This window comes from Serinus canaria, chromosome 1 (assembly GCF_022539315.1).
Source record: "Serinus canaria isolate serCan28SL12 chromosome 1, serCan2020, whole genome shotgun sequence".
NCBI lineage: Eukaryota > Metazoa > Chordata > Aves > Passeriformes > Fringillidae > Serinus > Serinus canaria.
In genome coordinates, this window is record NC_066313.1 from 26,664,814 (window position 1) to 26,687,656 (window position 22,843).

Sequence of the window (22,843 nt, forward strand, 5' to 3'; positions counted from 1 at the left end):
GAAAGTTACAGCAATGTTGTCCTTCTCCCCTCCTTCCTGATAAAATACTCAGTGAGGGCTCCAGGAGGCAAAGGTAGCAGCTACAGCATTGACAGTAAATACAACACAGAGTCATGCACACCATACGTGATTCCCTCACCACCCACAGGGTATGACACTCATATACAGGAATTAAAAAAGAAAAGGACAGCATATATGGATGTCTGCCCAGGCTCAAGGTTTTACAAGCAATAAATCTTGTCTTGATGGAGATAATATGTTGCTAATGATACAGTAGGGGAGATATGAATTGGTGGAGAGAGGAAGTGAGGTAGCCATAAAACTCTTAGGCATTGGCTCACCTTCAGGCCATACTCTTCCACTACAAGTGATTGAAGTTTTTCCTTCAGGAAATCAACACAAGTCATCCTTCTGGAAGGAGGGTTTGGCAGTCAGTGACTGGACTGACATGCTGGCTCCTTCATTGCTCTGCAGTCTGTCCTTTGCTCAGGATACTCGGACACTGCTGCCTGGGCAAGTGAGAGTGAGAAGTCAGTGGGTGAGAGCTCAGATTGGTCCCTTTCTGCAGGTTGTTCAGGTGGAGCACCCTCCTCTCCTGATATCAGAAGAATTTAGCAGTCCTGTGTCATGGGCAAAGGAAGTCCTGAAGAAAGATGAGGCAAAATCTAAGAGGGGTTTGAGCAGCTACACAGCTTAAGTAGATATTTGGCTACAGCCTTAAGGAAATATTTGTTGCTCTACTGTTCCTCACAAACATATATTTTGGTGGCTGCCACAATGACCATAAATCACTGCTGAAGGAGTAATCCCATTCCCCTGCTCCTGAGGCAGTGGGATTACTCAGTGCCGAGATCAATGGTGTTTCCGTTCTCTAGGGATTCCTGACCATGGTTGCTCTCAACTCCTACAAATGGTAGCAGTGAAATAATGTGAATATTGTGCACTTCCAGAGCCTGCAGCAACTATCATCCCTTTCTATCACCTTGGGCCGAGGGGTGTTCCCTCAGGGTACTTTGCTCAGTTCCCAGATCTCCCAGTCTCCAGTTGCCCTGCTCCTTTCCTATATGAGCAACTGTTTGTAGAAGGCTGATTGTGATTCAGCAGCAGACCACTTTTCTGGTCTTGCAGGCTCTAGAGTCAGTGCCCCAGCATCCAAGGGGGAAGGGTTTTTATAAAGGAAACTTGTTAGCATCAGAGAGGAAAAAAGGACAATAACCTATTTGAGTCTGAGAAAACTGGGGCAATCAAGGACTTGTCTGCCAAAGCCTTTTCACTTCCCAGTCACTGCCAGGACATGTCAGAGTAACTATTCAGTTCTACTGCAGTCCCAGCAAGGATCTGGGACACAGAGCAGCTGCAACATCACGGCACCTGAGTCACTGAGCACCTGCATTTTATCTGGGCTTTGCTGGATTTGCAAGAACTTAGAAGAATCGGCAAGAAAATTTGCAAATTTTCTGCAGTCTCTGAAGTTCCTTGCTTGATATAGGAGAGTGATGGCTCTTTCCTTCTTGCCAGCCCCAGCTCTTGCTGAACCCAAAGAGAGCACTTGTCATTTGAGTTCTCAGAGCCTGCCCACCCCTGCAGGGCTCAGTCTTTGTGCAAATGGACTGGAATTTTGGAGGAGTTGCAAACACATTTCTGGCATTCTTCTTGCAGTATGGGGGCCACCCCATTCAAGGGATGCCAGATCAAACTGCTGCTACTTTTCATATCAAAACCAAAGTGCTGTTGCTTTTGCACTTACCTGTCCCTCAGGAAAGGACTGCCTCTGACTCATGTAACCGGTGTGTTCCAGCGGAGCTGCTCCTGACAGCAGCAGGAGTGCTCGAGCACACTGACTCAGCTCTTTCTGGACAGTCACATGTGACTGGGAGGTACAGAACAGCGTCCTCTGGGACACCTTGCATGCAGCATGAACATGTGCTGACTTCCTGTCCTTCCTCTCTTTTCCATCCCTCTGGAACTTTCACACCGCAGGGCTCCTTACACTACCACATGCAGCACAAGGAGGGGCTGGCTGTGCGCACACATCCCGTACCCCGTTTGTGCCCAGGCACCCCATCCTAATGCCCACATGGGGTGCATGTCCTGTGACTGTCCAGCAGTCCCCTGTGCTTTGTAGATTCAAAGTAATCCTGTTTCCCACAAAATGTCTTGGTGGGGCCTCGGGAGCCCCTCCATGTGTTGGCCCAGGCGACAGGGTGACAGGAATGCCAGACAGGATCACTAGAGCATTACATTGCTTTGGACACAGCACCAACCATGGGCTGCAGCCATTAGCTGGAGCTAACAAAATTGGATGTCCACAGTTGTGCAAAGCACTGCTTCCTTCATCACTGCCCCACTCAGTTTTCAAGGACTGGATGCAAAAGTTTCATAAAACTTTATGTCTCCTTGGGCAGAGAAGAAATGGACCCACAAACCTGCATCTGCAAGTGCAAAATGCCTGAAAGGAAGAAAGGGAGGGAAGGAGGGAAAGAGAGACAGAGCAAATATCTGAACTGTGAGTTTTGTTATCTCTGGAGAAGACCTTTTTCTAATTTTCTTCTTTCTTTGAAAAAAATAAACAAAAGCAGCCAGGAGAACACATTCTGTCAAGTTCCGGCCTAACTGTTTTGTGCAACAGTACTGAACAAAGGGAAGTTTGGGGTTAAACTCTCCCAGCACACCCACTGCTAATCTTGTACTGGGGTACAGTCCCCCCATTCCTCTCCCCTGACAAACTTTGCTGATTAGTTTCTGTCTTCATACCCAGGCTGACTTCTGCACGCTGATCTCACTCTAAACAGTGACCTCATTGCCTTGTTCAGCTGGTGAGAAACTACAGTAAAATGGAAGAGGTAAACAAAGTGGGGGGAACTAACAGCCAGAAGATTTAGGAGGTAGAATCTGCTCCTTGCTAGCCTGCTCCCATTGTGTGCCTGAGCTTGACAAAGTGCAAGCTGAGTCTCAACAGGCTCTTTTCTGTGACGGTTCCTCTGGAAACTCAGCCCAGTCCTCCAGATGGTGACTTGGGACAGACAGCCTGCAAATTATATGCTAATAGTACTAGACCCATGCTCCAAATTCTCACTGCTACAAATTCTGTATAGTACTGGAATTCACCCACCTTCTGCAGCAGGAGCTCTTCATTCCCAGCCCAACTGTCTCACCAAGATATAAATATTAAAAACAAAAGCCTGTGTTGTCACAGAGCTGAATTTGTGTCCACTCTGTGCAGCCAGCAGTGTGCCTACCTCTAACTGACCTGCAGTTCATGCTCACACTGATCAGAGAAATAGCATTAACAGCACTCTGCCTATGAGGAGGATGTTCAATACTCCTACATCATAGAGCCTTCAATATCCTCCTTTTGGGATGTGTTTCAAAGTATCACCCCACCCCTGACCCTGACAGACACCTCCAGGTCCTGGCCAGCAGCAGCTCAACTCACATTTGTCTTCCCAGACACTCAGTAAACACCATTGTGTCCTTTTGCTTTAGAGGAAGGGGTCTTGCTGAGCTCACCCTGAAATATATCACCCTAGACAAAAGGGCTGAAAGGTTAAGGAGCTCCAGGGGGTGGTTCAGCAGGGAGCTAGGGCCAGTTGTCTGCCAGAACCAAAGCTATAAAGGCAGAGAGGGGCTAGGGACCGCATCCCACACGGATGCTGCAAGTCCTGCCTCGCCTCCCACCAGCCCTGGGCTAAGAAGATGCTGGGGCTTCAGTCGTGGCCTTGCTCATTTTTCCTCTTCTTGTTTCTGCTCTCTGCCAGCGTTCAGACTGTGTCTTTACCAAGACAGAGGCTACAGGTAGGAGGGAGTGGGAGAGAGCTGAGGATGATTTCAGGAGGGAAGGAGGAGGAGGGAGGTTGTGTTTGAACCTTGAATGAGATTCCAGCTAAAAGAAGGCTGCTGTCTATTCATGTTGCACTCTCCCCTTCAGCAGGCTCAGCTCTAGGGTGACTTTATAATCCAGCCCCTAAAGAGCACCCGCATTTCAAGACAGGAAATGGACAAAAGCTTTTTAGTGCCCTGCAAAAGCTTTTAACAAGGAAGAGCCCAGTCCTTTCTATGCCCACTCTGTGTCAGCAGCCACCAGATATTAGTCATGTCTCTCTTCATGGTTCTGGTTCTGATATTTCAGAGGGAAGATGCATCCTGTTAGGCCAGGAGTTTTGCTCCTAAGCTCAGTATTACCCCCCTTAAAGACCCTCTTTAAGACCAAGAGCCCTGTCAGGATGCCAACTAAAGGCATCTTTGCTTCAGTAAATCTTTATCCTCAGCAATTACAGCAATAATATTTTTGACTTTCCAGTCTAGCTCCCTGTTACCTAAACCCTAACCTGAGCCCTAGCACCCTGCCTTTACATCACCCTGGGAAAGCCACAGGGAAATAGTCAGGACATGAACTAAAATCACAAGACTGATCCTGCTATGACTCACCACTTTCACTCCTCACTGAGGATGCCTGTGTCCGCTTCAGTTAACTTGCTACCACAAAGGCATCCTCAGCCTTAGCTCAGCATCCATGTGAGAGACAGATGTAGAACGGCTCCTGCAGGCTGCTTCTGTGGGCAGCAATGCCATGCCTCCACTGCACCCAACACAACCCCCAACCCCCAACCCTTGTCCCCCAGCAGTGCTGAGGGCTTACAGTCAGCACAGCTAACCTAGAGGATTTCCGCAGGTGGGGAGTCCCTCTTCCTCAAACCTGCTCTGCTCCTGCCTCTCCCTCATTTTTATCAGGTATCTGAGACGGGACCATCCTTCCCAGCAGCCCTCTGGAAAAATGAAACAGTACACAGCAGCCTAAGCACATAGAGATGGCTCAGCATCCACAAAAGGAGCAAGGACTGAAGAGTCACTTTCCAAATCTGGGGCAGGGCAGGACATGTGTATGGTTTTACAAGAGCAGGGCAATCTGCCCGCAGGCAGAGCTCACAGCAGCTGTCTGCCTGCTGTTTTGGACGACAAAGTCATTTCAGACAGTGGGAGCTGCTGGTCAAGCTCTTCCCTGTGTCTGGATGCAATGTCATAGGCACAGTGCTGTGAGCAGGCATCACTTTAATGTCCTGCCTGAGCCCTCAGGAGGGTGTGGGCAGTGGGGTACCAGGGGGTACAAGGCTCATCACCAGAAGCACAGGCATCACCCCTCTCTCCTCTGTTTATCCCAGATGCTCCTCTCGCAATTGCTGCCCCTGGAGCCCGAGTCCACGCTGACTGAAGAGGACACGAAGGAGGGGTCCAGCTTTGGTCCTCAGCAGCTCTCCTCCACTCTCCCCTTCCTCCCGTCTGGGCCTAGAGCTGCCAGTCCATCCCTCTGGCGCAAGAACCTCGCCAGTCGCAAGTGGGCACTGCCTGGAGATTGGGCCTGGAAGGCCATGCCCAGGGGTTGCTTCGGGCTGAAACTGGACCGAATCGGGACCTTCAGTGGTTTGGGGTGTTAGCTTTGGAGGGCCTCCAAGGTGAGAGGGCCAAAAGCGTGGGCTCGAGCAAGCGGGCAGTAGTTCAGGGTAGAGTTGAGCGCACAAACAGCGAGGGGATGGAGCAGCGGGACAGGCTTTGGGGCCACCACCTGCCAGCCGCCGGGGCAAAGGACGGGACGGGACCGTGCTGCCGGCGCGGTGCTGGGGACCGGCCGGTACGAGAGCAGGCGGGTGGAACGCCGCTGGGCGGCTCACCAGGCCCGCTTCTCCGCAGCCGGAGGGCACCCAGCCTCGGGAACCGGCTCGGGAACCTGCACGGCGCACCGCTGCGCGAAGCGCTGAAGCTCCCGCCCCGAAAACGGGAGGCTGCGGCATCGAGAAAGCGGCGCGGCGGTACGAGGAGGAGCTGCCCGGCTCCGCAGCTGTTCCCCGCGACCGCTGAACCCCCGCTCCGCCGGTAGCCCCTTTCCTACTCCCCATGCCTGAGGACTCGCTCATTAAACAAGCTGTTCTAATAAGCCGCGTCCCCGCTCGGCGGTGGCTGTCCCCGGCCGGGGGCGGACGGGAGGCGGTGGCAGAGCCCGCCCGGCGCCCCCGGCCCCACGCGCGGGGCCGTGCCGGGCCCTGCCGGCGCCGCCGCCATTCCGCGTGGAGCGTGCGGCACGCGCGGCTGCGGCGCGGTGCGGCCGGGGGGGCGGACACGGGTGAGGTATCGACCGGGCACGGGGCACAAGGGCCGCGCTGCTCACCCCGGCCGCACTCTGCCCCCATCAGAACAAACACCGGGGCCTCCTGTTTGCGCTGAAGCTTCCCCCGAGAGCCTGCCTCGGCGGGCTGCGGCCGGGGCACCACCGACCCCGGCACGAGCTCGTAGCCCTGCTGCTGTGCCCCGCGAGCCATCACCATGTCCTGGCCTTTAAGAAAAGGTTGTAACCTCAGCTGGGTCTAAACTTAGCCCCTCAGCAGCACCGGGAATAGCAGTGGTTTAAGGAGAGTAGGGTTACGTTTGAAGTGCATGACCCCTCTCTTGTCCCCCACCCCAGTACCTGCGTGGTTCCCCCAGCCTGCCCACCCCCTACCTTATCCTCCAAAGTCCTGCTCTGCCGAGCAGCCAGAGGGCATTCCAGCTCCCACCACCCCCACCCGCTCTGACAGTCGAGATTTGCGTTCCCACTGTTCCCACACCTTCCTCCGGGATTGGGAAGATTGGGATTTGAACGTGCTGTGGGCGTTTTACCTAAGGCGGGTGTGTCCCGCCGCACCTGCCCCGTACGGAGCCGAGGGATGGAGGCGGCCGGGCTCGATGAGGGAGCCCGGCATGGGGGGCGGGGAACCGGGCAGCTGCCATGCCAGGAGCGCTTCCTCCTCGCAGGCAGCCAGGGAAGGCGGGCCGAGGCGGCAGACGAGCAGGATTTCCGCCGTCACGTCCCGCGGGCAGCGGCAGCAGTGCCGCAGTGCCTCATTAAGATGGTGCTCACGCTGCCGCCCGTGGCCTGCTGGGGCAGCGACCGGCCAGAGCGGATAAAGCCACCCAGAGGGGGGTCCTGGCCTGAAGGCGGGAGAACTCCCAGACAGTGCCTCCCGTGCCCGGGGGAATAGGGATCCGCTGATCCTCGGGGTGACCCGAGCATCCCTGCAATCTCTTTGCCCTTGCAGCCATAGAATCATGGAATGTTAGGGGGTTGGAATGGACCTTAAAGATTATCCAGTTCCAACCCCCGTGCCACGTGCACGAACGCCTCCGGCTAGAGCAGGTTGCTCAAGGCCTTATCCAGCCTGGCTTGGAACACTGCCATGGTTAGGGCATCCACAGCCTCCCTGGGAAACGTGTTACAGTACCTCATCACCCTCACAGTAAAGAACTTCTTCCTAATAGCCATCCTAAATTTCCTCCCTTTCAATTTGTAGCCATTACTCCTTTTCCCATCACCACAGCTCCTGACGAAGAGTCCCTCTCCGGCTTCCCTGTAGGTCCCTTCGGATACTGGATACTACTCCATCCAATTGGGCAAAGACTGCAGCCGGGGCGGGTGACTACCTGCCCTTTGTTACCAGGTGAAAGCAGCGCACACCATCCTCCGGAGCAGCAGCGAGCCCGGCGGGACCAGCCCCCGACCTGCTATCACCCTCCCTGTCTCCTCTGGCAGGGGTGCAGCCGCCCATCCCCGCTCTGGGTACACCTCCCCGCAAGGACCGGTGCATTTTTCACCACCGCCACCAACCCCCTTGGGGTGGCTCGACGGGAGGGTGATCGCTACGGAGCCTGTGTTCCCAGAGCGGGGCCTTTGTTAACGGGGGGCAGCGGGGCGGGGGAAACAGGGGGGGTCGTCGGCAGCCGCACCCGCAGCACGGGCGCACGTAGCCCGGTCCGGCCCCAGCGCTGCCATTCGACGGCGTCGCGGCGGGGCGGGCCCCCGCCCTACCCTCACGCGGCTATAAAGGGCGGCGGAGAGGCGCTGCGCCACCTTCTCACTGAGCGCCGGGCGGTTCGGAGGCAGCAGGTAACGGGCGGGGCGGGCGAGATATGCGGGGGGAGAGAGCGGCGGCGGGGGGTGAGCGTGTGAGAGCCCTCTCCCCACACACACGCACCGCCCACCGGCAGGGGGTGCGGCAGCCCCCGGGCGGAGCGGGGCCGCGTGGCGGCGGGGCCCACGGGCACAAAGGCGGCGCAAAATGGCGGGGGCGGCGTGAAGGGGGGGGGCGGTGAGGCGAGGAGGGATTGGGGTGTGAGGGGGGATGGTCACCGGAGGAGGAGGGGGCGGATCGTTGTCGCGGGGTGGAGGTGAGTTAATCGCCTGGGGCGGGGGAGTGATCGCCCGGGGCGGGGGGTTGTGGGGGGCTAGCTGGGAGCGTTGGCACCGCTCGCCCGCTCTTCTCCCCCCCCCCCCCCCCCCCCCCCAATGCCCGCTCGCTCCTCGGCGCGGGCGAGGCGTTAACGGCGCCGGGTGCGGGCGTGACTGCCGAGGGTGGTTGTGGCCGGTTCCCCTCATGCCCCTGCCGGTGGTTTCTGCCCGCAGGAACATCCCGAAGCGGTAAAGATGGTGAAAGTCGGAGTCAATGGGTGAGTGCTGGGGCCGACGGGACCAGCAGGGATTGGGGGGGGGGCGGCAAGGTCGCCTCAAGGGCGCGGGGGGAAGATTTGGGGAGAGGGAGAGGTTGAATCCCGCCGGTCCCGCTCCACCGGCGCCCCCCGGGGCGGAGAGCGGTGCTGCTGACTCATTTCTCCTCGGATTCGGGGTGACTCACTGCGGAAGGGGCTGCCGTTGCTCGGCTGCCCCAGTTTTCCATTCACGGGGATCCCTATAGCCCCCCACCAAAAGGTCTCTCGGTGGATCGTGTGTCGATGGCGGCCCCGGGATGTGACCTTCTCGTGCCGAGCTGAGGAGTAACCGGATCCCCGGGGCTCTCAGTAAATTTAGCGATTGACCTTTATGGGGCGGGGGTCGCTCTTAATCTTTAACCGGGGTGCCTTGGCCTTTGGACGAGCTGCAGGACTCTCTCCTGCCCTACTGGGCAGGGAGCAACCGATGATCCCGAGGGAAGGCTGCCAAGGACTGCCTCCTGCGCCCATCTGGGCTGGTTTCTCTTTTGAACGTCCTCACCCTTGTATTTTTTTCTCTCCAGATTTGGCCGTATTGGCCGCCTGGTTACCCGGGCTGCCGTCCTCTCTGGCAAAGTCCAAGTGGTGGCCATCAACGATCCCTTCATTGATCTGAACTACATGGTGAGTTGCTTTGCAGTGCCCCCTCTGGGTCTTTCTGAGTAGGGCTCCTCTGGATCTGTTCTGGTAACTTCCCAGGATGTTAGAGGATGATGGCAGCCTGGGTGCCTGACCTTCCACTCCCTGTCTCTTTATTAGGTTTACATGTTCAAATATGACTCTACTCATGGCCACTTCCGGGGCACTGTCAAGGCTGAGAATGGGAAACTTGTCATCAATGGGAATGCTATCACCATCTTCCAGGAGTAAGTATCTCTTTTCTGATTGCCCCTCTGGTGACTGAAAGCAGGTGTCTCATGGAGCAGCCTGTAAAATTGTCCCTCCTTAGGCGTGACCCCAGCAACATCAAGTGGGCAGATGCTGGTGCCGAATATGTTGTGGAGTCTACTGGTGTCTTCACCACCATGGAGAAGGCTGGGGTGAGTATGCCACAGAGGCACAGGAGAGGAGGGAGAGTGCTGCTTTCTGCCTGTTGGGCATGCCACCACGTACAGAGCTGCTCAGGATGGGGCTGTGAAGGAGAAGAGATCTGAAGAAGCAATCTTGGAAGGATCCTGAGTTATGTAATCTCTTATCTCTCTTTTCTCTCTCTCTCTCCAGGCTCACCTGAAGGGTGGTGCCAAGCGTGTGATCATCTCTGCCCCCTCTGCTGATGCTCCCATGTTCGTGATGGGTGTCAACCATGAGAAGTATGACAACTCTCTGAAAATTGTCAGGTAAGAAGAGAGGAGCATGCTTTCTGGCCTGGAGCTCTCACTAGCTGCCAGGGGTCTCACTTCACCTCAGCAGAAGTGTTGCCTCTGGCTGATGTGCCTTTATCTCTCTACCCCAGCAATGCTTCCTGCACTACTAACTGCCTGGCGCCCTTGGCCAAGGTCATCCATGACAACTTTGGCATTGTGGAGGGTCTCATGGTAGGTCTGCAGCTTGGTGCTGAGGAGGGTGACCTACCACAGATCCCCTAGTGTGAGAGGGAAAGTATCTGTACTCCCTGTGTCACCTGGGATGCTTTCTGGAGAGTACTGGCGGTATTCTTACTCCTGTGCTCTTTCTTCAGACCACTGTCCATGCCATCACAGCCACACAGAAGACAGTGGATGGGCCCTCTGGGAAGCTTTGGAGGGATGGCAGAGGTGCTGCTCAGAACATTATCCCAGCATCTACTGGAGCTGCTAAGGCTGTGGGAAAAGTCATTCCTGAGCTCAATGGGTGAGTGTTGTCCCTTCTCAGGTGTCAGGAGGAGGCCAAACATTCTTAGGCTGGCAGAGGAGTGCCAGATGCTGATCCTTACTGACTCATGTCTCTCACAGGAAACTTACTGGAATGGCTTTCCGTGTGCCAACCCCTAATGTCTCTGTCGTGGACCTGACCTGCCGTCTGGAGAAGCCAGTAAGTGTTGTGGATGAGGTCCTAACAACTTCCAGATGTGCCCCTGCTTCCTCTAAGTTCTATATTGCACCTGGAATTGCTTTATCTGCATCCATCTTGTCCTAAAGATGTGATCTTTGGGAAAAGAGTGCCTGCTGGGATGTTCCCATCTGTGTCTCCTCCCCCTGTCCCCAGTGGACATTTTGTGTGAGTTGGGATCTGATCATGTTGGATCTGTCTCTCCTCAGGCCAAGTACGATGACATCAAGAGGGTAGTGAAGGCTGCTGCTGATGGGCCCCTGAAAGGCATCCTGGCATACACAGAGGACCAGGTGAGGAACACCTGCTCGCTCGGTCTGCTGTTACTGTCTCTTGCCTCATTTTTCTAAAAGGCTGTGGTCAGCAGCTTTGCCAGGATCCTGGTTTGGACACTTGGGGTAGAGACTGTGGGCAGCCATAGGCATTACTATTTCTTGTGTTACAGGTTGTCTCCTGTGACTTCAATGGTGATAGCCATTCCTCCACCTTTGATGCGGGTGCTGGCATTGCACTGAACGACCATTTTGTCAAGCTGGTTTCCTGGTAGGTGCAGCCCTGGGGGTTGGCACAGACAGGTTACAGACTTGGGTGTCCTGTTGGCTACCACTGGTGATCCAGGTGGATTCATGGACCTCCAATCTCACTGTGGAGTGAGATTGCTTCTTACCTGAAATTACTGTAGCTGCCTCCTTCCCCCCAGAGGGTAGATGGGAGTTCAGTTGTGTGGGATGGGGACGGAGGAGCAGGAAGAATGGAAGAAGGGGGTGCAAGAAATGGGTCAGCCCTGACACACTTGTTTTCTCTCTCCAGGTATGATAATGAATATGGATACAGCAACCGAGTTGTGGACTTGATGGTCCACATGGCATCCAAGGAGTAAGCTGAGCACACAGCCCCCCTGCTGCCTAGGGAAGCAGGACTCTCCTTTGTTGGAGCCCCTGCCCTTGTTCACCACCGCTTAGCTCTGCATCCTGCAGTGAGAGGCCAGTTCTGTTCCCTTGTCTCCCCCACTCCTCCAACTTCTCCCCGAGCCTGGGGGAGGTGGAGAGGCTGATAGAAACTGATCTGTTTGTGTACCACCTTACATCAATAAAAGTGATCACCATCTGAAAAGCCTTGTCTGTCTGTCACGGGGAGATGGGAGGATGCAGGGGGGCATGTATGTAATGAGCAGCTGCAGGCGCCTGCATGGCACAGTCTCTGCCAGCTGCTATGAGAAGCTGGGGAGTGCAGCCTGCTGAGCTGCTTGTTCCACATGGGAGAGCCCAGAGTCCAGCCCGTGAGGCAATAGAAGGTGTGGGTGGTGCAGGGCTGTGCTCTATGGCAGGACTCTGCCTGGTAGCATGGCAAGCGGCTCTGTGGCTCCATCCGCCTAGCTCTGGATTTGCTTGTCTGATGGGCGCATGCAGAGTAAAAGTGCTCAGCAGATGACTCATGCGTTTGGTTTGGTAAAGGGCACAAGAAACAAATTAATTCTCCTTCCCTTGCCTCAGCGGGGGACAAGGAAGATACTTCCTGGTGTTACGAGGCAGGGATTTCACTTGCTTTTACCTTTTAAAATGAATTGGCTTTGCCCCAGAGGAAATGGCTGCCGAGGGACGTGTTGGAGGCCATCGTCGGCATGGTGGTGGCCAGTCTTAATTCTGGCTTAATTCTGTGCGTAAGGAGGGGCAGTTGCAGTTAAGCTGCTGAGCAGCAAATCTCTGCAAGGTGAGTGTCAGCCCTCTGCCTCCCTGCATTAGTTCTGGAAGCATGAATGCCGCTGGCCAGCGACGGAGCCTTCCATGACCTGTGAGCGCCAGGACATATAAGCAATGCACTGCACAAAATCACGTGGACCTCCCATTTTTAGCAGCTTAATTTAGCATCTCAGGGCTGATGTGTTCTCTCCCTGGCAGGCACGGTTGGAGCTGTTGTCCGGACCCCAAGTGCTTTAGACCCTGATCTGGATGCTGCAAGGACGTAAGCTGGAGGATTTAAACTCTCAGGATCAAGGTATGCTGGACACGGTTTCCTAGAGCTGCTTATCTCCAGCAGCTGGGCTGCATAAGAATTATATGTTTGCTGGACTAGAGGGAGATGACTTAAAGCTATTTTGCAAAGAGAAGAGGTTGAATAACCTGCCTCTGGATAGGAACTGGGATTCTGAGCAGCTTGTTAGCCCTAGGACAGCAGAAATGCTTGGATTACAACAGAAATGGCCCCGTCATGGGAGCTTTAGGTAACTCTGGCGTCAAATGGGAGCTGCCTGATGCTGGAGCTCACTGGAGGCAGCCCTCCGATGGAGCTGGGTTTCTGCTGGGGGGGCTGTGTAGCCTGGAGACCTGTCAAAATTACAAATGAGTCTTGGGTTGGTCCCATCCTGTCCTTGATTGCTGTGCCTGGGTGCTTTGAATGGCTGTGCTGTGTGCTGCTGCCTGCATATTGTGTGCATGCCAGTCAGCACCTCGCTTGATAACCTGGAAGTGCAGAGGCTACTGAAACATCTAAAGGGGGGGAAGGGTAGATGTCCTGTTTTCCCATGTAAAGCATATTTTCAACTGGGTTAAGAGCTGGAGCATTTATACAAGTCAAATTTTTCTCCTAAAAAATTTGACTTGTAAAGCCTTATGTTTCCTAAGTGAGATAAGACTACCTGAAAATTCTAGAGCAAAGAATTCTTGTTATTTAACAAGCATGAGCCCTATCCAACCTGAGATCAAATTGCTCTCGGAATGAGCAAAGTCATACAGCCTCAGGGTGGAGGAAGAGTATGTACTCTCAGACCAACAGCTGCTGGGCACGCCTTGAATAAAGGTTCACTGTTTTCAAAAATTATTTCAACTGCTTTACAATCTCATCTCTCCTAGAAAAATTATATGGTATTGAGGTGAGGAAAGCCAGGAATCACAGCATTTAAAACATGGTTGGTCTTGTATGGAAACAGGGAGAGTGAGCGTGGCAAACTAGTCATGCAGCTTTTGGACTGCCTGGAGGGCTTGGTTTCCTCTCTCTAATATAACCTCTCTAAAATGCACAGCTCTTCCAAATCCTTATTTTGCATCCAGACACTGTACCTACAGATGGCACCACAGCAAGGCCCCACTGGACAGATGGAAAAACTAGCTCAGTGGCCAGCCTGTCTGAGAACTCCAACCCTGACCTAAAAAACCCCATGTAAATTTTTTTTCCCATCAGTTTGCAAAATTGACACGTATTACTGTGGATGGCATTGAGATAATGATGGGAGATCTGCTGTGGCAGCTGCCTCTGTCTCTGGAGAGGAGTTTTCCCCCAAGTAGGGGAGCTCTAGGTTAGCTCTGTTTGCTCTAGTGTTTTCATGGAAAGCAGATAGAAATGCTTGGTCAGGCAAGGCAGGTGCTCAGGCAGACATAGAGAGGCTCTCATTCAGCAAGGTAGTGAAAAGCAATTGTGCCACTTGGCTGGGACAAACCAACTCCAAGAGCAGCAGCCACAATCCTGGTTTGTGAGCACCTTGCAAGGGGAAGGTACAGAAAGACACTGATCCTGGCTAAAGGGTTGACTCTGCCTTCCTTGGCTGGCCAGGCACCAGGGCTCACTGTGCAGAGCCATTGTAGGAGAGGGATGCACCTGGGAAAGCTCTCTGGCTGACCCAAGAAACAGCTTCTCTGGTGGGCAGCCAACTATTTCTAGCAGTGGTAAGCTCTATGTTTTATTCTCCTTTTTTTAAGACAGCTAAGGGTAACTAGCAATGGTGTTACAGAAAATTTAGTTTTATGATAACTTTGAACATTCAGAGAAATTATTTTATACTTTCTTTGCATTTGCACAGATTACTACACATGCATTGCTTCCCCAAGAAAGGTCCTCAGACCACCTTCATGTTGAGATGTCAGCATGAAACTCCAGCATTAAGGAAGATGCCACGTAGTGAAAACCAGCTTGAGCAGATGTGGAAAATAGTCAAGTTCACTTGAAAAATCAATCCAAAACATAACAAAATGGTAACTGTGTAAGCACAGTGTAAAAAGGTCTTGGACATTTAAAACATCCTGTATCCACTTCTGAAGTAAATCAGTCTTGAAGCAAAGCAATTGGCAAGACCATGGCAAGGAAGAGGAGATACAGGTCTCTGAAAGACTTATGACAGTTACAAAAGACAAACATCTTAAAGGATGATGTTTCACCCTCCTTCATAACTCATGCCATTCACAAGATGCAGGTTCATGACTTAGGGTATGCAAATACCCCTGCAGGCTCCAGCAGTGCTCACATTTCATCAAAACCAAGCTGCCTACCTTTGGGCAATCCCAATGTGTTGTACATGCTGCAAAAACAAGTCATTTGTTACTTACTCTTCTGAGCTGAATGTAAAGTCTTACTCTAGGACAGCTGACTTACCTCCATAAATTACCTTACTACAGAAGTATCATCTTCTTGAGGGAGTTAATTAAGTGTTCCCTAGAAGGAACAGTATTGCTGGGTTATACTTCACAGCCTAAGATTTGAAAAGGCAGCTGTCAAAAAGCAGAAGCTGTAGTCAAATGAAAACAAAAGAAAAACTCATAAATACTAGTAAATGAGACTTAGTAATTGTAAAGGGAAAAGAAAAAAGAGATTATGTGACAAATAGAAAAGGAAGGCTGAAAACCTCTTTCAAATGCATCTTGGAGATAAGAAAGCTGCCAAAAAGCTGTAAGATGGTGTGGGAGTGATTAGGGAAGCTTAAGTCCATGAATGAAAAGTCAAGTTGATGTTTTGCCATCAGAGGAGCTTTGGGGTGTTGCCAGACAAGAGATTTTCCTCAGCAGCAATGAGATGGAGCCTCCACTGAAAAGTGAAGCATTAGGACTTAAAAACAAGTCTGTGACATGGAGGGCAGCAAACCACATGCGAGACTCGGTGGTCTCCAGCATGAAATGGATGAACAGGTAACTCTGCTGCAAGTAATTCACCACTCACCTCAAATCCTCCCCATGATGAAAAGCAATGGCATTTAGGAAAAAACAGGCTGGCAGAACCTTTCAAAGAACTGCCTGAGGACAGGGAAGACCAGCCTCTCCAGGCTGAAAACTTGTGGCAAGGCTGGTGGCAACCCAGAGATGTGAGTGGCCAGTATCTGAGGCCATCTGCCCCACCAGTCAACACTTTCAGAACAATTTGGAGCACGGGGTGCCAAGGTGTGTTGATTATGCAAAATGACCAAAAACATTCAGCCCTGAATGAGCCTGTGGAAAGATGCAGAAGGATCTTGTGACTGAGTGACTGGGTTATTAAAATGCTGGATGAAATTCAAGGTTGCTAAGTGAGGAATACTACATGCAGGACTCAAAGCCCTCTTTTGACATTGCCCAAACCTCCAACAAACAAGTGAGCAACTTTTGTTGACCTTGGTCTGAGTCCTGCAACAGAAGGGGAAAATTTTTTAAAAAAAGGTGGTTTGTAATCTCTGCAATCTCCAGTTTTTTAGCTGCCAAGTTGGATACTGGTTTAGGTGCTGGACACCAAGTACCAAATTTCACATGGCCTCCAGCTTCCCCATCTCCTCAGAATCCTTGTACACCTTTATCAGCCTGACTAAACTGCCATCTAGACAACAGCATGAAGTGACTTTAGGCACTGTACAAAAATGCTTACTTGTCTTTTTTTTTTAGGAGCAAAGTAACTAAACTTTTCACTTTCAAAGCATTTTTTTCCATGGTTGGAAGTCTTTGGTCCATCTATTCCAACTTCTGATGCAAAGCAGGACAAAGGACACCAATGTAACGTGTGGATAAAAGATGTTTAAAGACATCTTCAGTGTCTGGCTGAGAACTTGCATATATGACTGCACATGAGCCCTGCTCCCTAGGAGCAGGGAAAGGTCATTCCAACCCTTCTGTTCTCCCAGGCAAGGTCAGTCACTATTTCTTGCTCTTGGATGTATCTGTGCATGGCTATATATGTCTGGCAACAGAACTTCTCTTTTGACCCTATTCAGAAATACTCTGTGATGCTTCTTAGCACTTTTGACGAAGATATTTAGCCCTTTTGAGAGTTTGTATCATTTCTAGGTATCAAAAATGGTATCAGTTTTGTCTGTCAATTCCTTGTCCTTCTATAAATATTATTCCAACTGTAGTTTTTTTCCATTCCTTCATGATTTCTTGCCTCCTCCCCCCTCCACTGGTTTCTCATTGGCTTTTGTCCATGCCCTGTCAGACTAAGCACTGACGTCATTTGCTTGCCCATCCACCCAGGCTTTTCTTTAAATGTCTTCCCCCATGCTTTTAAAAACTGACCTCAGCAAACCATGGATTTCAGCAGCCAGTGCTTTTTTCTCAGTGTAGAGGTTAGTGCGCTGTGCAAAGCGGCGTTTGCAGGAAGGCAGCGACGGTGCTTCACTTTCAGCATTGCTCACTGCAACTCCCCAGGCAGCCTCGGGCTTTGTGGGGGGGCTTGCTCATCCCTACAGCACCCCATGCACCCCACAGGATACTGTGCTCCAGGTCGTCTGTGCCTGGAACTGCAGCAGTGCTCAGCTGGAGATCCTGTCAAGGATGCTCCTTATTGCTAACTGCCTGGAAAGTGCTTCATCATTCCCTTCTGAGCACATTCTGCATTTTTCCTATACAGAGCAGACTCATCTGGTGAGTGCTTTTCTTTTTTTGCCTTGTTTTGATTATTTTCCCGATTTCAGCCAATAAAAAGAAAATATTTCTGTTAGGATTGTTTTTCTTTAAATGTAACTAGAACAGCATTTTAGTTCCTTAAGCACTCAAGTATTGTTATTTTTCTCTGAGGTGATATGAGCAGCTGAAGACCTTTTTACAGACAGCTAAATTATTTTGCTCTCCCTCTATTCCTTTTCTCCTGACCATAGTTGCTGTAGTTGTTACAAGGATTATTTTTTGTTAACGTAGGTCAAGCTTTATTATTATTTCTATTAGTTATTCCTATTTCCAAGTACTTTTGTCACATGGCCACTTACTCAAGGAAGTTCACTCACTGAAAGTTATCTTTATCTTGCTAAATCACAGCCTTTTGAAAAACTGGGAAAATACTGCTCTTTCCACAATCTGCAAGTTCACTTATTTCACTCTAAGGAAAAGTTACAGGGCAACACACAGCTCTCACAACAAAATGTGTGACATTTTGTTCTGGCTGATGTCTCAGTTTGTTTCTCGGTTGATCCCTTGTCCTTAGGCAACCATCAATCTTTACCCAATTTTCATCTGTCATAAGGACATCTAAAATCATTGCCTTACTTGGGCATTCCATCACTTGTAAATTGATGAGAAATTCCCCCTGGCACAGCATATTCTTTGGTATCCCAAGTCAAAGTTTCCTATTGACAACACAATTTTTCTTGTCAAGCAAAGCAGGGAGGTACTTACAAAATAAATCAACATGTTTTTTGGGGGTGTTCAGCAGTATTTATAGAAGACCCTTCACTGCCTTGATGAAATTGTGCATCAGAGCATGTTTGGCTATCAGCTGTAGAGTGAATATCACTTTTAACATCGCTTGTAAACCAAATTCACAATGGCTCTTGCCTATTCCTTTATCCAACAGGTTAGACTGATCTAGCAGTTCTACCATATGGCTGTGACCCTGAAAAATATCAGTTAACCACATTTCTTCCTACCCTGATGATTTCTATTTCCTCTTGCACTTTGCCCAGTTGCAGTCTGCTCTCAAAGCTGGAAATGCTGCCTCTTCCCATCTGTTGTGACATTTGTCCAGCTTGATCATGATGGCTTTACCATCACTCCTAACATAAATCACCATGTGCAGCAGCTTGCCAGTTGTTTTCAGGAGCCTGTCCCTGCATCATCCAGCTGTATTTCCAATGAGACAGTACCTCCACCGTGTTCTGCATTAATTCTCGTGTTCTCTCCTCTTGAAAGGAGGTTTCTTCCCTGTAGCCAGAGTACTTGACCTACTTGGTCATCACCTATGAGTTCTGGAACACCCTGTGTCACAGGTACCTGAGACACAGCAACCATAAATGTATGAAGAGTATGGCCAGAGGTAAAAGGCTTAGGAAAGTCAAGCTTCCAGATCAAACTGAGAAACAAAACCACCTTTCTATGCAGCTTTGTCCTCTCCTAACTCTTGACTAAGAAACGTGATAAAATAATACAACAGGTTAGCTGGAATCCAAAGGCATTCTGGTGAAGGCTGTCAGCATTGCATTTAGGTCCTTCCAAGGAATCCTGATATGGGGAAAGCCAACTCACACCACCATGGGTCATGTGGGATGAGTGACAAATGCCTCCAGCAGAAGGGTGCTGGGTGGAAAATACAGGGCCTTGACTGACTGGACAGACAAGTCAGACTCTCTCAGTGATATGATCTAAAAGAGATGGGATCCAGGAATCAGCGAAGGGAGGGTGCAGGTTCACTTAACACAAGGAAGAAGATGTGGGCTGCTTAGTGGTTAGGTTTCCTGAACCCTCTGAAGCAAGTAAAGCACCATCCCACCCTCGTGTGGTCAGGTGCAAGGAAAGTGATGCTCCCCACCCTCCTCTCTGTGGGAATATCTGCTAGTTTCCTTCAAGAAATTCAGTGGGCCTGGTCAGAATCCCAGAATGGTTGGAAGGGACTTCCACTGGAGTAATCGGGTCTCAACCCCTGTCCTCAAGCAGGGCTGTCCCAGACCACATGGGACAGGATTGCCCCCCGACAGTTCTGGAATATCTGCAGTGAGGGAGACTCCACAACCTCTCTGGGCAATCAGCTCCAGTGCCCAGACACCTGCCCAGTAAAGTTCTTCCTTTGTTCACGTGGAACTTCCTGTGTTCCACCTTCTGCCTGTTGTCTCATGTCTTCTTGGCACCACCAAGAACAGGAGCCTGGCTCCTTCCTCTGACACCCAGCCTGCAGACACTTACAGACACTGATGAGGTCCCCTCTCAGACACTCTTACCAAGCCTGAACAGGCCCAGCTCCCTCAGCCTTTCCTCATGAGGCACTTCCTCACCTAATGATCTCCATTCCCCTTTGCTAGACCTGCTCCAGGAGCTCCATGTCTCTCTTGGATGGAGGAGCCCAGAATGGGACACAGCACTGCAGATTCCCCTCAGCAAGGCTGAGAGGAGCCTCACCTCCCTCGCCCTGTGGGCAATGCTCTTCCTAATACATCCCAGGACACCACTGGCTTTGTGGCTACCAGGACACACTGCTGGCTCATGGAGAGTTTCTTGTCCACCAGGACCCCCAGGTCCTTCTCTGAAGAGCTTCTTCTCAGCTGGTCTGCCCCCATCCCGTGCTGCTGCATGGGGCAATTCCTCCCCAGGTGCAGAACCCTGCAATTGCCTTTGCTGAATTTCACAAGGCTCCTCTCTGCTCATCTCTCCAACCTGTCCCTCTGAAGGAGTGCACAACACTCTGGGGTATTGGGCACTCCCCCCAGCTTGGTGTCATCAATGAACATGATGAGATAGCATCACCCTTCATCCAAATAATTGATGAGTAAGCTAAACAAGGATGGGCCTGGTACTGAACCTTGTGGGACACCATTAGTGACAGGCCATCAGCTAGACCCTGTGCCACTGACTATGACCCTCTGGGATCTGCTGTTCAGCCAGCTCCCACTCCACCTCACTGTCCACTCATCCAGTCCACACTTCCTAAGTTTGTCTATGAGGATCTTGTGAGAAACAGTGTTGAAAGCCTTGCTCAAGTCGAGGCAGACAATATCCCCTGCTCTGTCCTCATCCATCCAGGCAACTGTCTCGTGGTAGAAGGCAATCACGTTGGTCAAGCATAATTTGCCTTTAGTGAAGTCAAGCCGACTCTCCTGCTCACCTTCTTGTATCCCACATGCTTATAGAAAACTTCCAGAATGAGGTGCTCCATCGCCTTGCTGGGATTGAGGTGAGGCTGACTGGCTGACTGGTGTCCTGGGTCCTGCTTCTTGGCCTCTTTGAAGAGTGGGGTGACATTTGCTTTCTTCCAGGCCTCAGGCCCCTCTCCTGATGTCAGACCCTTCAAAGATGACTGCTACGGTGTTCAGCAACTCCTCAGCACTGTGGATGCGTCCTTACAAGAGCCATGGATTTGTGGCTATCTCATTCCCCTAGGTGATCTCTAACCCAATTCTCCCTGCCCAAGGGAGAATCTTCCTTCCAACATTCCTGAGGGGTAATAAGCTGATGAACCAGTCTGCCTACATATTCAGTGGGAAGACCTTATTGCCCAGTCCAGAGCTATGACCCTAAAAGGACGGTCTTGGACAAAGGTTCGAGAGGTGAGCACTCAGCAGCCACAGTCCTGAGCTGACTGCTGGCAGAGGGACTGCCCAGATGCATCCTGCCATGGAACCCCATTCAGTCTGTGCTCAGACTGTTCTTGGGAATTAAACAGTCACATTAATGCACAGACACTGAGCCAGACAGGACTTGATACTGCTTCCTGAGCAGGCACTGCCGAGAGGTGTCCTGGAAAAGAGGTGACTTTAGGGACTCAAGAAGCAACACACCACTCCGTAGTTCCTGGACATCACAGTTTCCAGCAGAGAGCGTGGTGGAGAAAAGCAGGCTTGATACTCCTCAAAGAAGGAAAAGGAGCCCACAGAGAAAAACTCAGTAGATGGAGGGACCACATCTCATTTCAGCATCAAAGATGTGGGCTCACCACAGCTAGACAGGTAGGTGGCCCAGCTAACACCAGGGGCCTTGGGCTGTGCTTCCCACACTGAGGAATTGCTGAGGCAAAGGATCCATGCTGCTATCCTGCTGGAGAGATCTGGGAGGCTGTCAGACTGGTGGGGGAACAGAGCCTCTTGCTGGTGATACAATTCACCTGGGAACAGCATTTTGCACAAGTGGGTGGCAGGGATTTTGGTTTCACTGCAAATGGAGTCCTGGCAGGCAGTGTGGGACCAGGGCCACCACGTGTCCTGGGACATGGGTGTCTAGCACCTGCTGCTCCTCTGGGCAATGACTGCTCGAGGCAGAGATGTCAGTCCTTCTGTGCTTCATTCCTGAAATCTCTCAGGGTACGCATCTGCAGTTTTGTGGGCTCCTTAAGCAGTACCAAGGCAAAGGCATGCATTATGTCCTGGATTATGCACGGGGAAAGCCAGGAGTTGTCAGCCACTCACAGAACTCTCCACGGGAGAGAAAGAGCAGAAAACACTGCAAAGATGCCCACAGGAACGGGGATTTGCATGAATCTGAAGAGCCTCCAGACAGGATAGGAAGTCATCCCTGATCTACTGTGTGTGTGAGGCATCATCACCTGAACGTAGAAAACTGAAAGAGTAAAATATTTCCTCTGGCTTTAGCTCTTTTAGGTAAAAAAATAAAGAGGGAAGAGGGAAAGAAATGGGAACAGTTGAACAAGGTGGCATAGAGGTGAGGGCCATGGCAGGCACTGAGGCACACACCTCCCATCTATCCACACACCCACAGGCAGCCAGGGCTTCTGCTGCTTCCCAGCACCCTGCTGCTCCTGTGAAACACTTTCCAAGCTTCCTGCAAGAAGTGAAGATGCCAGTCAGGAGCCACAGCAGACCCCAGGCTGAGGAACTGCCTTTGGCCAGCACCTGCACCCTGATTTCCTGTTTCCTGCTCAATTCTTCTGCCATTTGCAGGGACTTGCCTCCCTGCCCGCTCTAACCAGCTCATCTCCTGCTGAAATGCCAACACGTGCCTTAACACATGGGGCAGGCACGGGCAGAGCACCTCACCCTGCCCAAACACAGACACTGTGCTGCGCGGTGCGTGGATGCCACAGAGCTCCCAGCTCAAGCACCCAGCAGCATCTCTTGCATCCCTCAGCCCCCATTTTATCTTCCACACCTAATCCTAGAGATGATCCAAAAACTCTACTCCATGTACTTTCTCTTCCCTTCAGTTCCTTTAGTGGGAAGCATTTTTTCTCTAGAGCTTCACCCGCCCTGGCTGTGCAGGCTGTGTCCACTTCTCAGGGATCACACTGCCTCTCGGGATCACTCTTCCTCTCTGGAGGCTGCTCACTCCCTCCTGACACCCTGCCAGGCCCCAGCCTCCCATCACCATCACTGGAGGAGCCAGCCAGGAAAATGCCACAGGAGATGGTGGGACAGGGGATCCCCCCTGCAGTTACACTGAGGATGGATATGGGACTGAGGGCAGGAAGGAAGGTGCTCTGGGATGCCCTGGTGTGGCAGAAGAGGCCAGGAAACATGAAGAGGCTCACAAGACAGGTTCAGTTCCATTTTCAGTCCTTCAGCTCTGCATTGATGATGCTCCAGGCTAAAAACAAGGCAGCCCATGCAGCACCAGAGCCTGTTGAGGGCCAATGGCTCTCAGAACAGGGATGTCACCACTGTCCCGTCTGCCAGTCCCACCTGGGACTCCTGCTGGGAGACCCA

At 51.7% G+C, this 22,843-nt stretch overlaps 2 protein-coding genes and 1 long non-coding RNA gene across 4 annotated transcripts; all 3 read left to right on the top strand.

Moving 5' to 3' along the window:
* Nucleotides 1-2,404: 2,404 nt before the first annotated feature.
* On the top strand, nt 2,405-5,877 carry LOC103827156 (C-type natriuretic peptide-like). 2 transcript variants are annotated; one of them, XM_050970340.1, is made up of 3 exons: nt 2,405-2,506; nt 2,759-2,843; nt 5,160-5,877. In XM_050970340.1, the coding sequence occupies exons 2-3, from the start codon at nt 2,835-2,837 to the stop codon at nt 5,430-5,432; spliced, it is 282 nt and encodes a 93-aa protein (XP_050826297.1). In that variant the 5' UTR covers nt 2,405-2,506; nt 2,759-2,834; the 3' UTR covers nt 5,433-5,877. The 2 variants fall into 2 exon arrangements, with proteins under 2 accessions (XP_050826297.1, XP_050826292.1); XM_050970335.1 differs by lacking the exons at nt 2,405-2,506; nt 2,759-2,843 and adding an exon at nt 3,697-3,795.
* Nucleotides 5,878-5,889: 12 nt separating this feature from the next.
* GAPDH (glyceraldehyde-3-phosphate dehydrogenase) lies at nt 5,890-11,652 on the top strand. The gene is made up of 14 exons (XM_030234976.2): nt 5,890-6,115; nt 6,784-6,881; nt 7,214-7,912; nt 8,429-8,472; nt 9,036-9,135; nt 9,271-9,377; nt 9,461-9,551; nt 9,733-9,848; nt 9,965-10,046; nt 10,190-10,341; nt 10,443-10,521; nt 10,749-10,832; nt 10,985-11,082; nt 11,350-11,652. The coding sequence occupies exons 1-14, from the start codon at nt 5,890-5,892 to the stop codon at nt 11,417-11,419; spliced, it is 2,046 nt and encodes a 681-aa protein (XP_030090836.2). The 3' UTR covers nt 11,420-11,652.
* A 396-nt stretch (nt 11,653-12,048) lies between these two features.
* LOC127059658 (uncharacterized) lies at nt 12,049-22,787 on the top strand. Its single transcript, XR_007777663.1, has 3 exons — nt 12,049-12,249; nt 12,438-12,534; nt 14,333-22,787. It is a non-coding gene; the product is annotated as an uncharacterized LOC127059658 (long non-coding RNA).
* Nucleotides 22,788-22,843: the final 56 nt, after the last annotated feature.